The sequence below is a fragment of the Chlorocebus sabaeus genome, chromosome 2 (genome assembly GCF_047675955.1).
Source record: "Chlorocebus sabaeus isolate Y175 chromosome 2, mChlSab1.0.hap1, whole genome shotgun sequence".
NCBI classification, from domain to species: Eukaryota; Metazoa; Chordata; class Mammalia; order Primates; family Cercopithecidae; genus Chlorocebus; species Chlorocebus sabaeus.
The window spans coordinates 23,039,201-23,062,339 of NC_132905.1; the positions used below are offsets into that span (position 1 = coordinate 23,039,201).

The following is a 23,139-nucleotide window of genomic DNA, read 5'->3' on the forward strand; positions in this document are numbered from 1 at the left end:
CTTTTCAGAGCTAGTTCAGGAAGTAAACTTTACTGCTGCCTCTGTCCACACTATCCAAATTGAGAATAATGAGATTTTTAAAAATCACCTAGGCAAATATAGTATATGTTGTTTCAAGAGTAGAAAGTACCTAGAACAAATGAGCAAGAATTAACAGGGAGTGAACAGGTGGTGGGACATCAGATTAACATTTCTCTTTGCAACAGCAGACACGGGGCAGTCCTGCAGAGACAAACTTTCCTGTGCGCAACTAGAGTTGAGGTTTTCTGTTTGGCCTAACCTAATCTCATAACCCCCTACTTGCCATCATATGACAGCCAATAGCAAAGATATACGAGTATTCTTTTTTTTTTTGAGACGGAATCTGGCTCTGTAACCCAGGCTGGAGTGCAGTGGCACAATCTCGGCTCACTGCAAGCTCCGCCTCCCGGGTTCACGCCATTCTCCTAACTCAGCCTCCCGAGTAGCTGGGACTACAAGCACCTGCCATCACACCCAGCTAATTTTTCTATTTTATAGAAGAGACAGGGTTTCACCATGTTAGCCAGGATGGTCTCAATCTCCTGACCCTGTGATCCACCTGCCTTGGCTTCCCTAAGTGCTGGGATTACAGGCGTGAGCCACTGCGCCCGGCCGATACTCAAGTATTCTTATTGGACCGAAACCCTACATAATATAGTAAATGAAGACAAAAAGTGCACAACTTTACAGCAAAATCCATAAAACTCAAAATTTTACATCAGGAAATGTTTTGCAAAATAATTTATTACTTCATACTTGATTGTTTTGCAAGCTACTAGGATATTAACACACGGGCTACAGTACCTTTCTCCAGTCTTTAAAGAAATTTTTCCTAAATATTTCCTTAGTAGTATATTCATGGTCGAGCATTTTTGCAAAGAACGTAGCTACTTCTTCTGCTTTGGGGCTCAGCTTCATGACTTTACCTAGAGAAAAAAGTGGTTCCAAAAAGTGAGGTATAGTATTCATGTTCTAAGTATAAATACCCAGGGCTAGCGAATTCTCTTTAATAATGGTTTGCCTTCTCATGGTATATAAAGGTCTGGTGACACATAGTAACAACAACAAAGACAACATACTGATTTATATCTACTTGTACAAATTCTCCTTCCTTTAGCATATATTTACCTGGGTCATTCTCTGGAGACTATGCCAGTTAATTGTTCCCAGGTGCCTGCTCAGGACAGGGATGACCTGGGGGAGGCCCAGTCACTCTTCCTTTTCCTTTCAGCAAGCAGGGTCCTTTACACCTCTTCAATGGTTTTTAAAAATCAAATCCTCAGAGGGACTCCTGCCACTGCTAAGCTAAGCAGCCTCTGTTCAAGAAGGGGAGGAAGGGATAGGGCAGGGAGTGGAAGAAAGGAATTGTGGGGAAAAGAAATAGGCATCTTTCTTCTTCAAAGTTAGGTGGGTGGAATATGAATAAAAAATATATATCCATACTAGGCAAGCCCAGATTTCCCATATGAAAAGCCTAAATAAGACCTTCTTCTAGAAGCTTGCTATTCAACAGTGGCTCACAGACCAGCAGCACTGGCATCATGCTGGAGTTTGTTAGAAATGCAGAATCCCAGTCCCCCTCGTAGACCTACTGAATCCTATACAGAAACTGCATTTTAACGAGACTTGGATGTACACTAGAGTTTGCAATACACTGCTATGGAACATGGGTACCATGATGCTGCCTCTTTCAGGGAACCAGGATGCATCCACAGCACAAGGGATGACTGGGGTTCCTGGTGTATCCAATTGTTTATGTAAAAGCTGTCTGAAGGGGCTGGGCGCGGTGGCTCATGCCTGTAATCCCAGCACTTTGGGAGGCTGAGGCAGGCAGATCACTTGAGGTCAGGAGTTCCAGATCAGCCTGGCCAACACAGCAAAACCCCATCTCTACTAAAATATAAAAAATTAGCCGGATGTGGTGGTGGGAGCCTGTAACTCCAGCTACTCAGGAGGCTGAGGCTTGAGAATCACTTGAACCCAGAAGGCAGGGGTTGCAGTGAGCCAAGATGGCACCACTGCACTTCAGCCTGGGCAACAAACCGAGACTCTGTCTCAAACAAACAAACAAAAAGCTGTCTAAAGGGACTCAGATGTTTCACAATGAAAGCTGCTAACTGGTAAAGAAAATCTGAATAGGGCCTAGGGGTTTTATGTACCTGATTTAGTTATTAAAGCAATGAAACAAAAGTACTTGGGAATTTAATCCACTTTTCAAACAGAATGCTTTTGTCAGTACTCTTAGCACCAATTTCCATTCTTTCTTAAAAATCCAACTTTACAACATCACCTGGAACCAATCAATGCTATACTAAGAGCATCTGGCTATACTTAAAATGAGGTTAACTGGCCGGGCGCGGTGGCTCAAGCCTGTAATCCCAGCACTTTGGGAGGCCGAGATGGGCGGATCACGAGGTCAGGAGATCGAGACCATCCTGGCTAACACGCTGAAACCTCGTCTCTACTAAAAAATACAAAAAAAAACTAGCCGGGCGAGGTGGTGGGCGCCTGTAGTCCCAGCTACTCGGGAGGCTGAGGCAGGAAAATGCTGTAAACCCGGGAGGCGGAGCTTGCAGTGAGCTGAGATCCGGCCACTGCACTCCAGCCTGGGCGACAGAGTGAGACTCTGTCTCAAAAAAAAAAAAAAAAAAAAAAAAAAAAAAAGAGGTTAACTATAAATCCACCACCTTACTATTACACAGGTATTAATAATTCACCAAGGGTGCCCACATTCTTTATAGAAAACTAAAATTTAACCAGAAATCCATTTATTTTGAAACTCAGAAAACATCTTATCTCATAATGATTTGCAATCTGACTGCAGGGGTGTAGAGAACTATAGCACAAAATTGAAACAGTTATAATAAAAAGAGCCCACTTCGGACACCATTAACTTAAAAGGCCAACAGGTGGCGCAGTTGCCCCCATCAACCCCCAAGCTTCTGCTTTGGAAGGAAGACACTTTGGGGAAGATAGGCTGTGTATTAAAAGATTCCCTGAACTTCTTTAGAAAACTGTAACATGTTTCCAATATAACGGAAAACATTAAGTCATTAGAAATAAAATAGCAAGAAAAAAATGTAAACTGTTTTCAGGTCTGTTTGGTATAAAATAAATGTTAACACCATTAAAACAAAAATGTGGCTGAGCATGGTGGTTCACGCCTGTAATCCCAGCACTTTAGGAGGCAGTGAGAGGATCACTTCAGGTCAGGAGTTCGAGACCAGCTTGACCAACACGGTAAAACCTCGTCTCTATTAAAAATATAAAAATTAGGTGTAGTGGCGTGTGCCTGTAATTTCAGCTACTTGGGAGGCTGAGGCATGAGAATCGTTTGAACCGTGGAGGTGGAGGTTGCAGTGAGCCAAGATTGTGCCACTGCACTCCAGCCTGGGTGACAGTGTGACTCTGTATCAAATAAATAAATATAAAAATAAATTTAAAAAATTTAAAAAATGAGACTTTGGGCTGTTTTACTGAATTCTGTCCCAATAGAGGAAGAAGCAACTGTGACTCCTCCTATTTTAGACGAGCTGTCAAAAGATGAAATGATGGCTCCCTGCAGTAGAGTAGTGGGAGGATGACTGGAAGGTTCCTGGCAATGTTAACACTTTGTGGAAAAGGCTGAGCTCCAGGAAAAGGAAACTGCTGAGTCAAAGCTGTAAACTGAAGGTCCTTAGAGGAGGCAGTAATTCACTGCTTCAGCTAGCCCATGCCCCACCTCCCTGGCAGGTTCTAAAGGAGTCTAAGAATTCTCCTCCCCAGAGAGTAGGCAGCACTTACTGTATCAGTTTGAAGTAAAGTCAAATATGACTTCTTGACTTACTACAGAGTAAGAGTTCACACAAAGAGAAGAAATCCCAGCGGAGGACCAACTGAGAAAATGCTGGAGACTGGGCAAGAATGGGAGGAAAGGACTATGGCAACCTGTGAACTAGACCAGGCCTCTGCTTCCCATCTTGAAAAGGAAGAGAAACCCCAAGACTAGGGAATTTAGCTTTCCCTCCCATCACTCTGAACCTCAAAGTGAGGCTTTACCAGCTGAGCATCCTAAAGCTCCTGGTGAGTCCAGACCAGGGCTATGGACTACACTTTGAGATGGTGTTCTTCAAGGTCCTAGGCCCTTTCTCTTAATTAGGAGTTTTGGCTTTGAATTATACTTAAGAGTCTCCAGGAATGACCACTGTGAGGGCTGAAAGAACTATCTTAGGCTCTCTGGTCAACAGTTCAAAACCTTTACGTAATATAAGCATTTGCCAGAGACTATGGAGTCCTGTTAGGCTGCAAACTCCCCAAGATCAGGGTCTAAGTCAGTAGTACTATCCACTGCTGGGTGTTGATGTCTGAACACAAATACATTCAATAAATACGTTATTTATTTATTATTTTATTTTTTGAGGCAGGGTCTCACTCTGTTACACAAGCTGGAGGGGAGTGGCGCAATCTGGGCTCACTGTAACCTTCGCCTCCTGGGCTTAAGCGATCCTCCCACCTTAGCCTCCCGAGTAGCTGGGACTACACGTGTGCACCACCACACTTGGGTAATAAATACGTCATTTAAAAAAACAAATTTCAGCTTGCCAAGTCTGGCATTTTCCTCAGCTGCAGACCCAGCCCTTTAGTGTAAACTACTACCTAGGCCTACAAGCACTGGTGGACCTACGGCCACTACTGGTGGAAAGAGAGATGCACTAGAACGCTTGAGCGTTCACCACTGACGCTTTTCAGCAGTTATCCTGCCCAGTGATTCTCAAAGTTTGGTCAGCAGACCACTTGGTTCAGAAGTACTCAATCCCACCCCACAATTTTTTCTTTTTGGTGGGGGCAGTGGGATGGGTGAGAAGAAAACAGTGGGGGGTTGAGGGTGGGAAAAATGGTGGAGAAATGGGGAGGTGAAATAACAGTGGCCAAAAGATGGTGGCAAGACAAGTGGAGGTGGAAGAGGAATGGTGGGGAAAGGAGAAGTGGGACTGTGGGGAAAGGGGACAGAAGAAGAGGGAAGGATGGTTGGGAAAGGGGAAAGAAGAAGAGGGTCGGTGGGGAAGGGAAAAGAAGCCCACCCCACAACTATTAAATGGGCTCAAATCCACTCTGTTGAGTCGTAAACACATAAGGGTATGAGGAACAATGCTCTAACCATTCCCAGATAAAACTCAGGGAATGAAGAAAATCAGTTATTACCATCTACATACTGCTACACTGCCAACAGGAGGCATGTCAAAGGCTACCCTCAAATCCTTCAACCCAAGGATAGAAATGCCAATGATAGATAAAGGACAATTCTGAGGGTTCTAAGCGACCCAGGCAGGGCATTTCTTTAAAGCAGCTCATCAGACTTGACTGTACATATATCAAAGGAATAGTGTTATGCTACACAGAATAAGTGACAGATGCCTACCAGCCTTATCTAGAGATTGATGGCAGACTATTAATCCTCAACCATATACTAGTACTGTTTCTAGTGTGAGCAGCTTGTCCGATTGCATTATTATATTGCTAACATAAAATACTACCATTCAAGTGAGGATTTTCTAATAACTCTTGCAAAGAGTCACTCCCTAGAAATGAAGTTCAGATCAAAACCTTCAGCTTGTGGACCACACACTGTGAGCCATGTTGACAAACCTTTTTTGGATTATGTAGGGAAGACATGAACAGCCCCTTTTTCATGGCACTTTTTCAGCAGCAAATGGGCCTTTAAGAGTTAACACCTGATGCCCCTTCCTCAAAATCGCATGGCAATAAAACAAAATGAAATAAAAAGGATTATCTATTATATAGGATCCTTCCTTGTTTTCTATTCCTAAATAGAAGCAGACTTCTTTTCTTGGCCAAGAATCAAGAACCTTGAAACAACTCACCATCATAGTAAAACTTGACACTGTCTGGAAGAGGCTCATATGGTGGGGCAAATACTGGACCTTTATGTTCTAGGAATTTCCACTTGATGCCTTCAGGATAGCGCTCTTCTTCCCACCTTTAAAAGACAAAGCACAACCTCATTTAGTGATCACCTTGCCTAACATGGGGGTCATCACTGATTAAATGCCAAATAATTATCCGCGCAACTGATTAGTGCTCTGGAATGACTTCTGGGCCTCACATTCAAGGCCTGGATCAAAAGAACCAGTGTCTCTCATTTTGAAAACGCCAACACTCGCAAGAAAGATGAAATACTGTGGCGAATAAAGGAAAATACATTTCAACAGCTCAGTTCAAGGATACTGGACAGAAGAGATCAACAATGAAGGAGCTCAGCAACAAGTGAGGGACACAAAAATGTCAACAGCTGTTTTACCACAATGGCATACATGACAGAGGGATTGTTCATAAGTAGGCTAAGGCCTCCTCAGAGTGGTGATGTCAGATGGAAGGTACAGGGGAAAACAACCCTATGAGAAAGGACATAAAGCAAGAAGACTAGGAAATGACAGCTTAACTGGGGCATGTTGAGTTTAAGGTACTTATGGATTACCTGGAACTATCTAGCAAACACTGATAAGTGAATCTAAAGCTCAGTGGAAACAACTTTTTGAAAATGTATTTTTAAAATGGTTGAACATAAGAGAAAAAATGAGTAATACAATAAACACCATATACGCCTGTAACCCCAGCACTTTGGGAGGCTGAGGCGGGCGGACCACGACGTCAGGAGGTCGATACCAGCCTGGGCAATGTGATGAAACCCCGTTTCTACTAAAAATATGAAAATTAGCCGGGCATGGTGGCGCGCACCTGTAGTCCCAGCTGCTCGGGAGGCTGAGGCACGAGAATTGCTTGAACCCAGGAGGCGGAGGTTGCAGTGAGCCAAGATCGTGCCACTGCACTCCAGCCTGAGCAACAGAGTGAGACTCCATCTCAAAAAAAAAAAAAAAGTTAATAATTTGCGAAATTTCCTATTTTAGCTGAACCATTTTCAAAGTTAGTTGCAGATTTGATACTTCACCACTAAATATTTTTCAGCAAGTATCTCCATAAAAATAATATTCTTCCACATAACCACAAAACTATTATCACATCTAACAAAATTAATAACTTCCTAGTGTAATTCTAAAATCCAGTCCATATTAAAAACTTCCCTATTTGATCGAAATTTATTTTATAGACCAGGATCCAACTCAGGCTCACATACTGCAACTGGTTGATATGTCTCAAGTTTCTTTTACTCTAATAGATAACTAACTAACTACCCTTATATTTACTTTCCAAGTCCAATATTTTATTTATTTTATTTTATTTTATCAATCATTCAGCCATGGAACAAGTTCAATTTTAAACAAAGTTCAGAAACATCAAATAAAAATTACATGTATCAAACCATATTGTAACAATCGTATTACTATAAAACCACAGTCAACATATATGGTCAAATGATTTACAACAACGATGCTTAAGGCCATTCAATGGAGAAAGAACAGTCTTTTCAACAATAGTGCTGGCAAAATAATCAAACTGGGTCTTTACATTATACACAAATATTAATTCAAAACGGATCAAAGACCTAAATATAAGAGCAAAAGTATAAAACTCTTGGAAGACAACATAGGGGAAAAGCTTCACAATATTGGATTTGACAGTGATTTATTGGATATGACACGTAAAACACAGGTAACAGAAAGAATAAATGAATTGCGGCTGGACACAGTACCTCACACCTGTAAACCCCGCACTTTGGGAGGCTGGGGTGGGCGGATCACTTGAGGACAGGAGTGCGAGACCTGCCTGGCCAACATGGCGAGACCCCCGTCTCTACTAAAAATACAAAAATTATCCAGGGATGGGGGCACACGCCTGTAATCCCAGCTACTCCAGAGACTGAGACACAAGAATCGCTTGAACCTGGGAGGCGAAGGTTGTAGTGAGCTGAGATCATGCGACTGCACTCCAGCCTGGGCAACAGAGAGACACTCTGTCTCAATAAATAAATAAATTGAACTTCACTGAACTTAAAAACTTCTGTGCATCAAAGGACACTTCAAGAGAGTGAAAGCCAACTCACAGAATGGGAGAAAATATCTGTAAATCATGTATCTGATAAAGGGTTAACATACAAAATATACAAAGAGCTCCTACATCTCAACAACCCACCCAATTTAAAAAATGGGCAAAGTCTCAGTCTTAAGGTGGAGGAAAAAAAAGATAAAATAAAAAATAGGGGCTCGGCACGGTGGCTCATGCCTGTAATCCCAATACTTTGGGAGGCCGAGGCGGGCAGAGAGATCACTTCAGGTCAGGAGTTCGAGACCAGCCTGGCCAACATGGCAAAATTCTGTATCTATTAAAAATTGAAAAAATTAGCCGAGTGTGGTGGTGCATGCCTATAATCTCAGCTACTCAGGAGGCTGAGGCATGAGAATCACGTGAACCCAGGAGGCAGAGGTTGCAGTGAGCCAAGACTGCGCCACTACACTCCAGCCTGGGCAACAGAGCAAGACTCTGTCTCAAAAAAAAAAAAAAAAAAAAGCGTGGGGGTGGGGAGTTGGGGCAAAGAACTTGAATGGACATTTTTCTAAAGAAGATATACAAGTGGCCAATAAGTACCTGAAAAAATACTCAACATCCCTAATCATTAGGAAAATACCAATCAAAACCACAATGAGATACCACTCATACTCATAAGGATGGCAATAAAACAAAAAATAACAAGCATTGGTGAAGGTGTAGGGAAGCTAGCACCCTTGTGTGGTCCTGGTAGGAACGTAAAAAGGTGCAGCCAATGTGAAAAAGATAGTACAGCAGTTCCTCAAAAAGTTAAGCATAGAAATGCCACATGACCCAGCAATTCCATTCCCAGGAATATGCCCATAAATACTTGTACACGAATGATCACAGCAGCACTATCTGCAACAGCCAAAGGCAGAAATAACCCGTGTCCATCAAAAGATGAATAAACAAAATGCAGTATAAACAATGGAATATTTAGCCTTTAAAAGTCAGAAAATTCTGAAACACACTACAACATGGATGAGCGCTGATATTCTGTTAAGTGAAATAAGTCAGTCACAAAGGACAAATACTGTATGACTATTAATACAAGTTACCAAGAGTAGTCAAATTCATAGAGACAGAAAGTAGAATGGTGCTTACCAAGAACTGGGGGGAATAGGCTGGGCACGGTGGCTCACGCCTGTAATACCAGCACTTTGGGAGGCCAAGGCGGGCAGATGACCTGAGGTCGGCAGTTTCAGACCAGCCTGGCCAACATGGCAAAACCCCATCTCTACTAAAAATGTAAAAAATTAGCCGGGCATGGTGGTGGGAGCCTGTAATCCCAGCGACTCAGGAGGCTGAGGCAGGAGAATTGCTCCAACCCAGGAGGCAAAGCTTGCAGTGAACCGAGATCGCACCATTGCATTCCAACCTGGGCAACAGAGCGAGACTCCATCTAAAAAAAAAAAAAAAAAAAAAAGAACTGGGGCAACAGAGAAGTGGGAAATTGTTAATAACTACGGAGTTTCGGTTTTGCAAGATGAAGAGTTCTAGAGATGGTGATGGTGCACAACAATATGAATGTACTTAATGCCACTGAATTGTACACTTAAAAATGGTTAAGATAAGTGTTATGTCATATGTATTTTACACAAATAATTTAAACAAAAATAAAGATTTAGTAGAATCTTAGACCTCAAAGGAACATTAAAGATCTTCTATAATTAATCTACCACTTTTTCAGATATGAAATTGGCAGAGTCATTGATATATTAATAAAAAGATCTCAACGTAGGAACTTGCCCAGTCCTACAGTCTATTACTCTCCAAATAGAGAAAATATACATATATGTAGGTGTATGAGAGCAAGGAGCCTCTCACAGAATGGGAGAAAATATCTGTAGATCATGTATCTGATAAAGGGTTAACATACAAACTATATAAAGAGCTCCTACATCTCAACAAACAGACATGTAGCAGTCACGGAGTAACCGTGAGGAGATACAGACCACCACACTTTCCCTTATCCTGGGACTTTGGCACCATTCTTCTCTTCAACTACAGTGTTTTTGTTTGTTTGTTTTTTGAGACAGACTCTCGCTCTGTTGCCCAGGCTGGAGTGCGGTGGTGCGATCTCCACTCACTGCAAGCTCCGCCTCCAGGGTTCACACCATTCTTGCGCCTCAGTCTTCTGAGTACCTGGGATTACAGGCGCCCGCCACCATGCCCAGCTAATTTTGTTTTTTTATTTTTAGCAGAGATGGGGTTTCACTGTGATAGCCAGAATGGTCTCGATCTACTGACCTCATGATCTGCCCACCTCAGCCTTCCAAAGTGCTGGGATTACAGGCATGAGCCACCGCGCCTGGTCCTACAGTGTTTTTAAATGAAGACTCCAAACTGTTTTTACAATTCCTATTTCAACATGTGTATCTTCAAGACCCACAGCAACTTCTTCACCATTTAAGTAAATTAAGAGATTCAACAAATCACAACGCTAAACCTCAGTTTAAACAGAAAGAGCATGTCTTTCAATAAGTTCATGTGACTGGGTTGACAGCTATTATTGTACAAATAAAAGCAAACAGTTTTGTCCTTTAAGCCTCCACATGCGTGCATATATTCCCCCCAAATTTAAAAATAAACAAACAAAAACATGTACTTAGACATCAAAATGGCTTCCCTTTGGCAGCTTGACTGGAATAATCAAGTACCAATTTAATAATAACATGTGCTTGGAAGGGGAAAGGTGGAAAAGTGCTAGAAATATAAAGACAGGAAAGTAAACTCCATGTGCTTTTTAAAATCAAGTTCCCTTGCAGTTAGCAAGCACTTCACAGTATGCTATAAAACTCTTATTTAATTTTTTTAAATTTAGAAATAAAGGTCACATGCTATAGATTCTGAATGCTAATCCTTGAAATTAAGGGCAGTTTTTCTGGTTTGAGCAAAATGTCAATAATTCGTATTCCATAAATTTCTTATCACTATCATTGACCATATATTTATGAGTCTTGGTCTTGCAACACTAATTCCTTACAACATTATAGTCCTGACTCCTCACAGCATTTTACCTTTGCTAAGAGATTCAAAACCCCATTCAAAGTCACACCTAACACCTGCAATAAACTCCCCAGGTTCTAATTCTTTATGAAGAATCATCTGTTGAGAATTAACTTGCAACTTATATTCCCACAGGTCAGCTCTGATACAAAAGCGCTTGTACTTAATTAACCCAACAATGCTAAAACCCTGTTCAGCTACAATGGCCAACAGTTAAAAATCAGGACATCTGGGATAAACAGGATTTCATGTATGAACCCAAGCACACTGCCACCACTTATAACAATGTTTCTATGGAGATAATGTGATATAGCAAAGAAACCCTGAAGGACCTGGACCTTTTCCAATCGAACAATTACCAAAGGAGGGAGATAAAGATCAGAGTAAGTGTTTTTTTTTCTGGTAAGGATAAACAGTTCTGCGGACTTAGAAGGAAAGCAAAAGATCTGCAAATTTGTCAAGCTTGTAAAGTGTGTACTTATTTTAGTGGGACAGCATAAGGAATAGTTAACATAAGAGTTTCTGCCATTTAAGTTCCCGACTAGGTCATCAGTGGCAGTCACTGAGGACTGGATAACTGACTTCAGAGTACAACACGCAGCCTCTAGCTATCAGTTAAGAGGCTCTTCAGTCCTATTTTAAACTCCAAAAACTCGACGTGCCATTCAAGCATTGTGCTTGAAAAGAATGTGCAAGGTTTAACCATCACACCTGAGAAATGATAGAAGCTGTAGCAAAGTCTGCTCATCCCTCAAAAAACAACTTTTAGTTAAAGACTAGCCAGTTCCCCTTTAACCCAAAATAAGAATAAAAACCAAAAGTCATGGTCTCTCAGAGAGAATGTGTGGCAACACTGATAAGGATTTCAACCACAAAAGCAAAATTAGGCTCCTAAACCCCTCAAGGGCACCTAATTCTACACATAGAAGGCCGGACCCAGTGCACTTGCCTGGATTCCAAGAAGAGCCAAAGCTCTGAAGTAAAGGGGAGACAGCAGGAAGCTCCTGATAAGGAAATTTACTTGTTCATTTAACAAGCATTTATTGAGTACCTACCACAGAACCCTGACTGATGAATTTACTAACGTACCATTCTCTTAACTCCAAGTAATAACCCCTAATTTACACAACCACTTTATTTCTAAAAATCATTTTCTTAAAGGTCAAGATCACTGAAAATGTATTAGTTCTAAAGAAAAGTGACATAAAAACAAGGAAAATAAACTCACGTTTTTTTTCTTTTCTTTTCTTTTTTTTTTTTGAGACAGAGACTTGCTTTGCTGCCCAGGCTGGAGTGCAGTGATGCAATCTCGGCTCACTGCAACCTCCACGTCCCGGGTTCAAGCAATTCTCCCACCTCATCCTCCCGAGTAACTGGGATTAAGGTGCATGCCATCATGCCCAGCTAATTTTTATACTTTTTTAGTAGAGATAGTTTCACCATGTTAGCCAGGTTGGTCTCGAACTCCTGACCTTGTGATCCGCCCACCTTGGCTTCCCAAAGTGCTGGGATTATAGGCATGAGCCACTGTGCCCTGTGTGTGTGTGTTTTGTTTTTGTTTTTGTTTTTGTTTTTAAGAGATGGAGTCTCGCTCTGCAACCCAGGCTGGAGTGTGGTGGCATGATCTCACCTAACTGCAACCTCCTCCTCCCAGGTGCCAGTGATTCTCCTGCCTCAGCCTCCCAAGTAGCTGGGACTACAGGTGCACGCCACCACACCTGGCTAATTTTTGTATTTTTAGCAGAGATGAGGTTTCGCCACGTTGGCCAGTTTGGTATCAAACTCCTAACCTCAGGTGATTCACCAGCCTCAGCCTCCCAAAGTGCTGGGATTACAGGTATGAGCCACCGCACCTGGCCTTCTTTTACTTTCTGACTCTGACCTCTAGAAAGAGCCAGGGTTCCTCTGCTCTGTGATACTCCTTTTCTATACTTCCCATTTAATCCCATGATGCCATAGCAACATGCCAATCACACAGCTGTCACTGTGTGGCCACACTTCTGCCACTTTGGCTCTCCTCTCTGCCACCTTCCTGGTCAGTGCTCTTTCTCCTCCCTTTCCTCAGAGGTGCTGTGGACATCAAAGTTCTAAATTACAAAAGCCATAAAGGCACATAAACAGGTTTGGAAGGCTATATACCGAGTTATGAACAGTGATTACCTCAAAGCTGGAAAGCTGGAAAGGAAAATGAGAATGGGAGAAGAGAGGTACAGGTGACTTTGATTTTTACTCTAACTATTAAATCTCTCAATCATTTGAGTTTTTTCATCATAAACACAAAATCATGTACTGTTGGTATAGTAAATAGTAGAATATGTTAACAGAAATAAGTATTTTTTAAAAACATGTTTATTTCAAGATTCTAAACACCAAAAGTAGAAAAGTTCTCCACCTAAACACACTTCTCAAGAGCGACCAGCTATGACTAAACTGTCCTTCATAAAGACTGAATTTTCACTCCTACAGGGAGGGAGAATGCTTGTTTTCTCATATTCACAACTCTAGATATTTTCATTTATTAATCTTCCCCAATCTAAGAGGCATTAAAAAAAGATTTATCATTTTTTTGCATCTTTGACTACTTATGAAGTTGATATTTTTAGATGTTTATTAACCATTTATTTTACTAAACTGCCTGTTCTTCACATTCTAATTAGACCATTCCTTTCACACCTGTTTTAAAAGAGCTTTTTTTCATATTAGGAATATCAGCCCTTTGTATTGCAAATACTTTGCTTTTTTTCTTTTTTAATGGCATGAAGTTGTCCACCTGCCATAAATTGAACTTTGATGTATCAAATGTAAAACACCTTTCCTTATGGCTCTGGTTATGTCCTGCTTCAAAGGATCGTCACGATTGCACAATTATAAAAATATTCACCCACGTTTTCTTGTTGAGGTTTCTTCTGTTGTTGAACAAACAAGCAGTTTTCCCAACACGACTTACATAATAATCTATCCTTTCCCTATGATTTTAAATGCATCTGTACTCTCTTCGTATGCTAAATTCCCACCTATACATAGGTCTGCTTCTATGATCCATTCTGTTCACAGTGGTGGAAACCAGTTTGAGATCCAATAGATTTAGAACCAGTTAATGATTTCACTAGAAGTTGGAAAACTTATTTCGAATATTAGTCTAGAGAAACTGTTTTAAGTATTTTACCCCAAATATCAGGATATTAATTTTAATAACTCAATATTCTTGCTTCGTAAGGATATGCAATAAAAGAGGTGGCATTTTAACCCAGTGCTGAGATGTTACCATTTCCACTTCTGCTCCTCTTCTTTCTTCGGCTTCTTTTTCTTGTTATCTGGCTCAGGAACTTTTTTATCTTTATCTTTATTCTTGGGTTTTCTCAATTTACCATCCTGCAAAGAAACATGGTGAGAAAGCACTTAAATAAGGACTGATCACACTTCTGGAGGCAGTTTTTGGGAGCCACGAGGAAGAAAAATTGTAATCACAGTGTATTAAAACTAAAGAGGATCTCAGGTCTACTCCTCTCATTTGACAGATGAATAACAATGTACTGGTGCTCTGTTCTAGAGCAGTATTTCCTAAAATTTCCTGACAAACGACTACCTGAGAAAGTAGTTAAAAAAACACTCTGCAGGGGAAGAGACTTGGAAACTATATATATATATATTTTTTAAACCTCAAAGGAGTTTGGAAAAGTACTGCTCTAGAGAGTAATCCGAGTGTATTTTCCTCACGTTTAATCCTACTCATCTTTAAACCTCTTCTAGTACAATCAAATAACGGCTATACGAGGCTTTGCATTAGATATTTAGCATTCAGTATGAAAGAAAATTCCCAGTTGATTTAGTTGAGTATAGTTCTATCGCTGCTGCTTGTACACACACAGTCATGATGCAGTAAGCAAGTATTTCAGAGGTTCTAAAATGATACCAATTCCTATGGTGGTATTTCTTTATGGCTCTTCTTTCAACTCTGAATGTAAATGAGTTGATCATAGTGGCACCAAAAAAGGGTATCAAACCTAAATATGCAGAATTCACCAATACAGAGATATATCTCAAAACATACACACAAAACCCAAACAAAAATGTAATATTCAACAAGTGAAGATCCCACTCAGATTCTGAACTCTTTCGAAGAATATTTTCCTGTGTCCTACCTATTCAACATAATTTAATTATTTATTCAGTCTTTATTCAACAAGTTTAAAGGTGGTTTTGAACAATCTTAAAATCAATTAAAGAGTGGCACAGCTGGAAAGTGTATGGACAGGTCCATTTAACCACTTCCAGTTACAAGCAAGGACTCTGAAATAGGTTTTTTCACTTGATAAAGGTCATATAGCTGTTATTAACTATGATAAGAGCCTAACTTTATGAGAAAAATAACAGAATGTGACTTACAGCAATAAATGGAATAAACATTTTAGACCCTCATAATAGGAGAGCAATCAAGATAGGAATAGAAAAAAGAGGAAAAGCTTACAGTACCACCCATATTTTAAAACAGGCATGGAGAATATAAATATGTGGGTATGTTTGGGAGAAGGTACTACAGGATCACATTAATTCAGATAATGTTTACTATTTAGGGTGAAACACACCACAGGAAAGGGAAATGTTTTTCAGTGAAGATACTCTAAACAGCTTCTGAGCAGGCATGCAGATGGTCCCATTAGGAAACTACTGGCTACACTATATGTTTTCAAACCTCAAATTGGGGTATCAGTCACGGAGAGACCTCAGAACAATTCTCAAAAACAAGAGGGGGAAAAAAAAACCATAGTTGGCGAGTGAGGTTTAATGACAGATTCTGCCATCTGGGGTCCCTGCCACAGTAAGACTGTATTAATTCAGAGTCTTTCAGCCAGCATTTTCCCCCTATGTGGTAGGATTGCTAAATAGGATAAAAACTGAAGTCAACTGTTCTTTTTTCCCAATGGTTTAACAAATTCAGAGTATTATTTTTGCATAAATGCAATATAACCATAAAAGAAAAACAACACTTGGAGAATTCAAGTTTTGTATTCCTTTACTGACTAGTTTGTACTGATTAGGTACATGGAAGTGGAGTGGTTGACTACCATAATCACTACTTAACATTTCACTCTCAATTCCTTGAATTAGTGCTTATTAATTTAAACTTCAGCCAAGAATAAGACTAGTTGTCATAAAAACTACGATCTTCTAAATATAGGACCTGATCATCTCTCTATGGCTCAACTCACTCACTAATAGTCTTCATATGATTTCATTAAAGACCTTTCTTCTCCCTCCTTGCAGAATCAGAGGATCAACAAAGTCCCAGGGGAGGTAGGATACTATAGTAGCTGGTGTGCTGGCGCAGAAGTCAGACTGCATGGGATCAAATGCTGGCTTTACCACTTTAGTAGCTATGTGACCTCAGGCAAGTGATTCAATACTTCTATACTCTATTTCTGCATCTGCAAAATGGAGATGATAATAGGGATATAACAACTTTTCAGGTTGTAAGGATTAAATGAAATGATACATATATAAAAAATGTAGACGAATGCCTGACACATGGTAAGCACCTATTACATTTAATTGTGATTATTAACATCATTCTACTACTATGTTAGATTATCCTCTTAAGACTCCCTGCCCCTTCACTATCACTCTCTTTACTGCTGGTACTTCAAACTATCCACTTTACATTTGTGAACCCATTTTGCCCATGACAGTGGCTAACCTCAAATGTAGCGTAAGAGCTAAGAACTCACACAACCCCTTCTTCTCTTAGGGGAAGGCATCATTAAGACCTCTGTGAATTTCTGACATCTTTTCTTGAATTACCTGCTAACAATTTTTTATTGTAAGAACTCAAAAGTGTCAAAAGGAGAAAGCATATGATTCTATTTTCAATCTACCACAAGCATCAACAAGAACATTTAGGAAAGCATTTAAACGGAACCGAGTTTTTTGAGGAAGGTTATAGGCCAAGAGGATAAAGAAGGGAGCATGTGTGCTCCAGACAGAGGAACAGCAGGTGCTCCACAAATCTCGGAAGTATGAAAGAATTTGGTGTGGAAAAGAAACAAAGGAGGTTAGTGTGACTGGTACAAGCAAGCTAGAGAAGAGGCACAAGATGGAGAGAGGCACAAGATGAAGATGCAGGGGCCAGATCGGGAGGAGCTGCGGTAAAGAGTTTGGGTGTCAATTTTATGTCAAAGGGGCACCCATTAAAGAACTTCAGATAGGAATGGTTACCCAAAGTGAATGACGAGCAAAAAATTCTTAGGGAAATTTCTTCAGGGTTATAAGCCAAAATGTGGTTTCTTGTTAACATTGCCTCTGTATACATGAAGATGACATACTTTTTGGAAGAACATCTGTTGGCAGCATAGCTGTGGGTAGACAGACACCCAGGAAGGCTGAGAGCAGAATCACTGCTGGTTGTGGTTAACTTAAGACACTGTGGGGATTCATAGAGATCTTAAAACTACCAGTGCCACAGCCATCACTTATTAAATTTTTTTCCCTAATGTTATTACTACAACCAACAAGCCAATAAATACCTAAAACTCATTTGTCTTAAGAAGTTGCTTACTGGAAAACTCTCACTTCCAAACTCACCCCAAAGGGCCTAAGTCTCTTTACTAACCTCTTCTTCCTCTAGTTTTCTTTTCTTCTCCTTCTTGATATCTTCTGTTTTAATTTTCTTAGGTTTATAATCAGCACTAGAAAGGGGAACATGAATACACAGTTAGCATAATTATGATTCAGGAGTCCTCACTCATAGGAGACCTACAAACTCTTGGAAGCCTCCATGGCAGGAGTAATTGCTGTTATTCTTGGCTGGGCATTCTACGGTCAAGAGTAACAGAAGTGGAGAAAATAATGAAGGTCAGACCAAAGGAATAGTTACAGCCCTATATAGAACAAAACTGACCACTTACACTGGCCTGGAAGCAAAATAGGGTGGGGGGATATATGCAGAAATAAATACCATTATCAGATGAAAGTTTGGGAAATAAAATAAAATAAAATAAAAAATAAAAGATGAAAGTTTGGGAACCAAATGCACAGCACACTAGCTACCACATAGCAGTAACTCACTGGAATGTGGAGGAAAGAAATTCTATATTGAATGAATACAAAGGAGTTCACTAAGTATTTCCCTTCTCCCTTTCCATCCATTTTCTACTATAATAATAGCGTAATAAGCTATGTAAGAGTGAAAATAATGAATATAATTTAATCTCACTGGATCTGGGGAAAGAGGTACATGTTTTATGAGCAGTTTTATTATTTTTACACACTGAAACTTCACTTAGAATGTACTGACAGGGATAGGTCTAAGAGAAACTGCTTTAAGTTATCTATGGTAGGCAATGAGAAATTTTAAGTGACTTAATTTATTCTTCATGAATTCTGTATTATTTGAAATTTCTACAATAAATATCTATTGCCTTTACAATAAGAAAAATTTATATAATCTTCATGTAAGCCTTGGGAATACTACTTACTTGTTTAGCAAACCCTACTTCTCATAATTCAGAGAAATCAGTCCATTAATCACAAATCCCAAATGAGTAAAAGCCAATTAATGCAGCTTCTATATGTATTATAAAGAAACACATCACATTTATTCTTTAAACTCCTCCTTTTTGTTTTCCAAAGTCAAAGTTTTAAGAAAATACTCACTCATCCTCATCTCGAGGTCTCTTTAATGGCTTTATATCCTCTTTAGGAGGAACAAAATAGCCATCATCTTCAGGTTCATCTTTAATTTGTGGTGGACTAAAGAGAAAAAAAATTGCTGGTCACAGAGTGCTAGAACATCTGTACTGTATTAATACAAAGAAGGAATATGTCATCTCGTTGAAAAGAAGCTAATATAAATAAGGATAACCACATACATATTATAAAGATTTTCTGTGAGCACTTTTTCTCACTTCAATCCTGTGAAGTAGAGAGTATTTGTCCTCATTGTACATGTGAATGGGCAATATCAGGATTTGGGATCAAGACTCCTTACTCTAAGTCAGAATTCTTTCTCACTATTTCTTAGCTGTCTTTGCCAGCATGGCACGAACCACTCCAGAAATAAACCTAAGGTGTTTTCTTGCCTTACACGAGAAACCTACCATATATTTGACCCCACAAGCTGAACTGATTGTTCCAGTACTCCAAAAGCTAAAGTACAGCTTTTACAAGGAAAGGAATAAACAAATAAAGAAATAAACTAAGTTGATTTCCCCAACTTAGTATCTTAAAGTTCTAAAAATCTGGCAATAATGTACATGTATATTCAGTTACATGGAAAGATAACCAAGCTGACAACATTACAACAAAAGAAGGGCACGTGTTAAACCAGAATAAACAGAAGGTATCCTATGCCAAATCTATTCATTGTTCAATGTCCTAACTTAGGTTTACTTTATATACAGAAGAGTGTCTCACTACTATTTGTTAAGCTCTTACCTTCAAAATATAAATATAAAAAGACAATCCTTTGAGACAACCATCTTGAACCAAAACAGAGAAGGAACAAGTAAAAAATACCATAGAGCCCAACAATCACTGCCCCTCAAGGGATCCTCCGTGGCTTGGCACATCTCTTCAGAACCTCATTGCCTTAACTCAGCACAAGGAATGGCCTCCTTATATGTAGCTGCCCCCTGTGGAGGGATCCAAGGATTAAGAATCCAGACTCCACCACAAAGTATATTCACAGGGTTTCAAGAGTACCTCCAACCAAAAAAAAGCATACTGGGTTCCCCTGCTTGTGATAGAATTTGAATGTTTAAAGAACTTATTTTAGCACACTAACCAAATGCCAGCTTCTACAGCTGTTCCCCCTGCTGCCTGAATACTGACATAGACCCTAGGGTCCAGAAGGAAAGAAAACCTATCATTTGCCCAACTAGTTAAGTAAATGCTAGATCCTAAGTTTGTCACACTGCAGACAAAAACATGTGGGAAGGGTTACTTGGTCTGAAGGAAGAAGTCCTAAAACAATTTACCAGAAAACTGTATTCCAGTGAAGCATCTGGATTCTTTACAAAGACATACACAGAAGCCAGCAAGGAGTCCAACAAAGTGAACATAGAGACCACTGCCTCAAAGAAGGCTGTGTTCCTAATCTTCTAACCCAAAAAGTCTGAAAATGAACTCACAACTACACACCAAGTCCAAAAAGTTTATTCATATCAGTTTAATAAAAATCCAAGGCAGTCTCTTGGCAGAGATTAGCCCAGCAGTGCCTCAGTCACTTTATCTCAGAAATCAAAATTCCCAGGGCAGCTTGCAGCTCTAATGCTTCTTGAATTTTATTATTCTGCATTCCTGGAACAATTATGAAACATGCCTGAAGAGGGCACCTGCTTCTCCTTGTCTAAAGGACCCAGAGTACCAGGCATAATTGTCAAAAACTTTAACAAATGAAACTGGAAGTTCAAAGATTCAAGGAAGCAAAACTCTCAAAGTGTTTTGTTCTAGTCAATAATGCAAATATTTCCAACCATTTCTAATAAATCCATTCTATCATTCAGTGAAGTGAGAATATGTAACAATAAACATCCAGTTGTTTCGAAACTAGAGGGGATCCTTTGGGCTTATTTTAGGAAATTGAGGATGAGGAAAAAAATATTATAAAGGTAAAAGCAGTATAGGAAGTAACCTCTAGATTGTGTGCATTCTCCTCTCCTTCTAGAAAAGAGATAATATAATTCTACCCAAATCTACACTCATCCCTAACATGTAGGTCAAATGATCTTTTATATATAAGTCTCCCAATATTATTAAGGACGAATTCAGACTAAGCAATTTTTCAGAAAACTCCATAATCACTACTGAATATGAAGTTCCTTTTTAGAGAAATGAAAATGTTCTGGAATTAGTGAAGAGGCTGTAATACCTTGTGAATATACTAAAAGAAAAACAGTACACTGTATACCATTAAAAGACAAATTTTGTGATATGTAAATCTCAATTTTTAAAAATCTCTCCTGTCAACCTTCTCTACTCAAAATAACCTTCTGGAAAATGTGCTGGTCAGTCTCACTATATGGCACTGTAGAAAGGCTCAGGTTGGCTTAGACCAAGTCTTCTCACTGCTGACCTTCTGGGAACGATCAAGATGGCCAGGTCAGTGTGTTTTGGGTAAACTCAGACAACACTACAACACAGGCAGCTGGCCTGCTGCCCACCCGGAGAAAGGGAAGCCCACGCAGCAGCAAAGTCTTACCTAGAGAAGCCATTTTCCTTCTCCTTCTTTATTTTTGCATCCCCAGAGGCTCGAACCTGAAAAGTCAAACAACAGTAACTAGTACCTTGAAAGGACTAAATCTGAAGAAACCTCTTTTTGAGAATATGTAGCATCAAGTCGTGGGACGTCATGATCACAGGCTGGCTCTTATGTTAGCAAAACTGAATAGATGAACTAAAGGTCCTGACATTTGTCCAAAACTCGTTTTTAACAATTCTTCTGGGTGAAACTGTCCAACTCACTGAGAAAGGTTTCCCTTCAAAATGGCAGCTTTTTACCTTTAAGTGATGGCAGATCTCTTTTCCCCAATAAGTATATTCCACTACTCAAGAAGTTGCCATTGGCAGTGCAGAGAGGAAACAAAAGCAAAAACCAACCAAACAAAACATATGGGCCAGATGTGATGGCTCATGCTTGTAATCCAAACACTTTGGGAGAATGAGGTGGGAGGACTGCTTGAGGCCAGGAGTTCGAGACTAGCCTTGCCAACATAGTGAGACCCCTGTCTTTATTTAAAAAACAAACAAACAAAAAACTATATGCCCTGCCTTCTCTGACTCCGGCAAAGTATACTTATGACCCCCTCCCCTTCAACTTCCTGCTTTGTAGATTCGTCAGAAACTTTATCTTTCAAAAAAATCTTCATATATATACACACGAAGGGATACACACACACGCACAGATATACAGAGTATCTCTAGAAGGATACAAAACATAATCAGTATAGCAGTTGCCTCTGAGAAGGATGGGAGACAATGAGTCAGTGGTGAAGAGATGTCTTCTTCACCATATTCCTTATTTCATAGTATCTGAATTTACCAAGTACAAAAATTACTTTTTCAAAGCTAAAATAAAAACAATCTCTTTTTAAAACTATACAGAGTACTATTCATTCTCAGCCGGGTGAGCCTAGTCATTTTTAGAAGGCTTGTACTGGTTATACTGGAACCAAAAGCCACAAAGGGCACCAGCATCACTAAATTTTCACTCGAGAAGAATCTTTAATGAACAGAAGACCAACAAGGCATTAGGCCTTCTCCCAAAAACAATTAATTTTCCCTAATGCATTCTCAATGTAACCATTGGCAAAAAAAAAAAAAAGGTAATGATATGGACAGATCTGCTACTGTGAGACATATGGTGATAAAAGGCTTAGTTTTTATAGTTTAAGACTAAAGTTTGCTTTGAATTCTCCTGACAAGAGACCTTTCACTCCAAGGCCAAGGGATCTTACTATGCAGTGAAGATAGCTGCTTTTAAAGGTAAACAAAAGTGCATCCACGTCCCTTCCTCCCCCACTAGAAAACTCTGTACCTTTTCCTCTTTTCGTTTTTCCTTGTCTCTGTCTTTGTGTTTGTCTTTATGCTTTTCTGAGCTTCCATCTTTGTGTTTGGTCTTCTCCTTCTCTTTGTGTTTCTTTTCAGAATCTTTATGTTCACTGTAAAAAGTTAAGTCACAAAGTGTTACCCAGAGTAGGGACCACAAGGATTCGTTTCACAAGATATCCTAAGATAACATGAACCATGGAAACTTACAGTACTTAAACAGTACTGACAGAAGGTTCAAGTAGAGGGTCTTGGTTACATCGGACTTTATCTTGTTTGATGTTTTTATTTTTGCAAAGAATAGAAACCATCATTCTAGACACACCAGGACATTTTTTTAAAAGTGACTAAGAATACACAGCCAGCCCGGTGTATTTCTGCAACGTTCTACCAGCACAAAAACAATGAAAGCTCCCACTTCAGCATTCATATCTGATGTGAGGAGGTTTCACCAAGAAAGTGTTTGGTGGCTTTGTGCCAGACTTGAAACTATCACACATGTAGCCAAGCTAGGGTTTATGGAGTGAATAGCCCAATACAGTGGATATTTCCTTCTAGTTTTAACTAGTCAAGTTAGTCACTTCT

General features: G+C 39.8%; 1 protein-coding gene across 1 annotated transcript in view; it reads right to left on the bottom strand.

The window, feature by feature from the left end:
* TOP1 (DNA topoisomerase I) overlaps window positions 1-23,139 on the bottom strand; it is a 95,653-nt gene that overhangs the window by 25,164 nt on the left and 47,350 nt on the right. The window contains exons 4-10 of the mRNA XM_008017324.3: window positions 22,544-22,667; window positions 21,209-21,264; window positions 18,664-18,759; window positions 17,621-17,696; window positions 14,279-14,385; window positions 5,883-5,998; window positions 826-947 (exon numbers count right to left, since the gene is read on the bottom strand). Of these exons, the coding sequence (XP_008015515.1) occupies window positions 826-947; window positions 5,883-5,998; window positions 14,279-14,385; window positions 17,621-17,696; window positions 18,664-18,759; window positions 21,209-21,264; window positions 22,544-22,667 (697 nt within the window). The remainder of the gene's footprint in view (window positions 1-825; window positions 948-5,882; window positions 5,999-14,278; window positions 14,386-17,620; window positions 17,697-18,663; window positions 18,760-21,208; window positions 21,265-22,543; window positions 22,668-23,139) is intronic.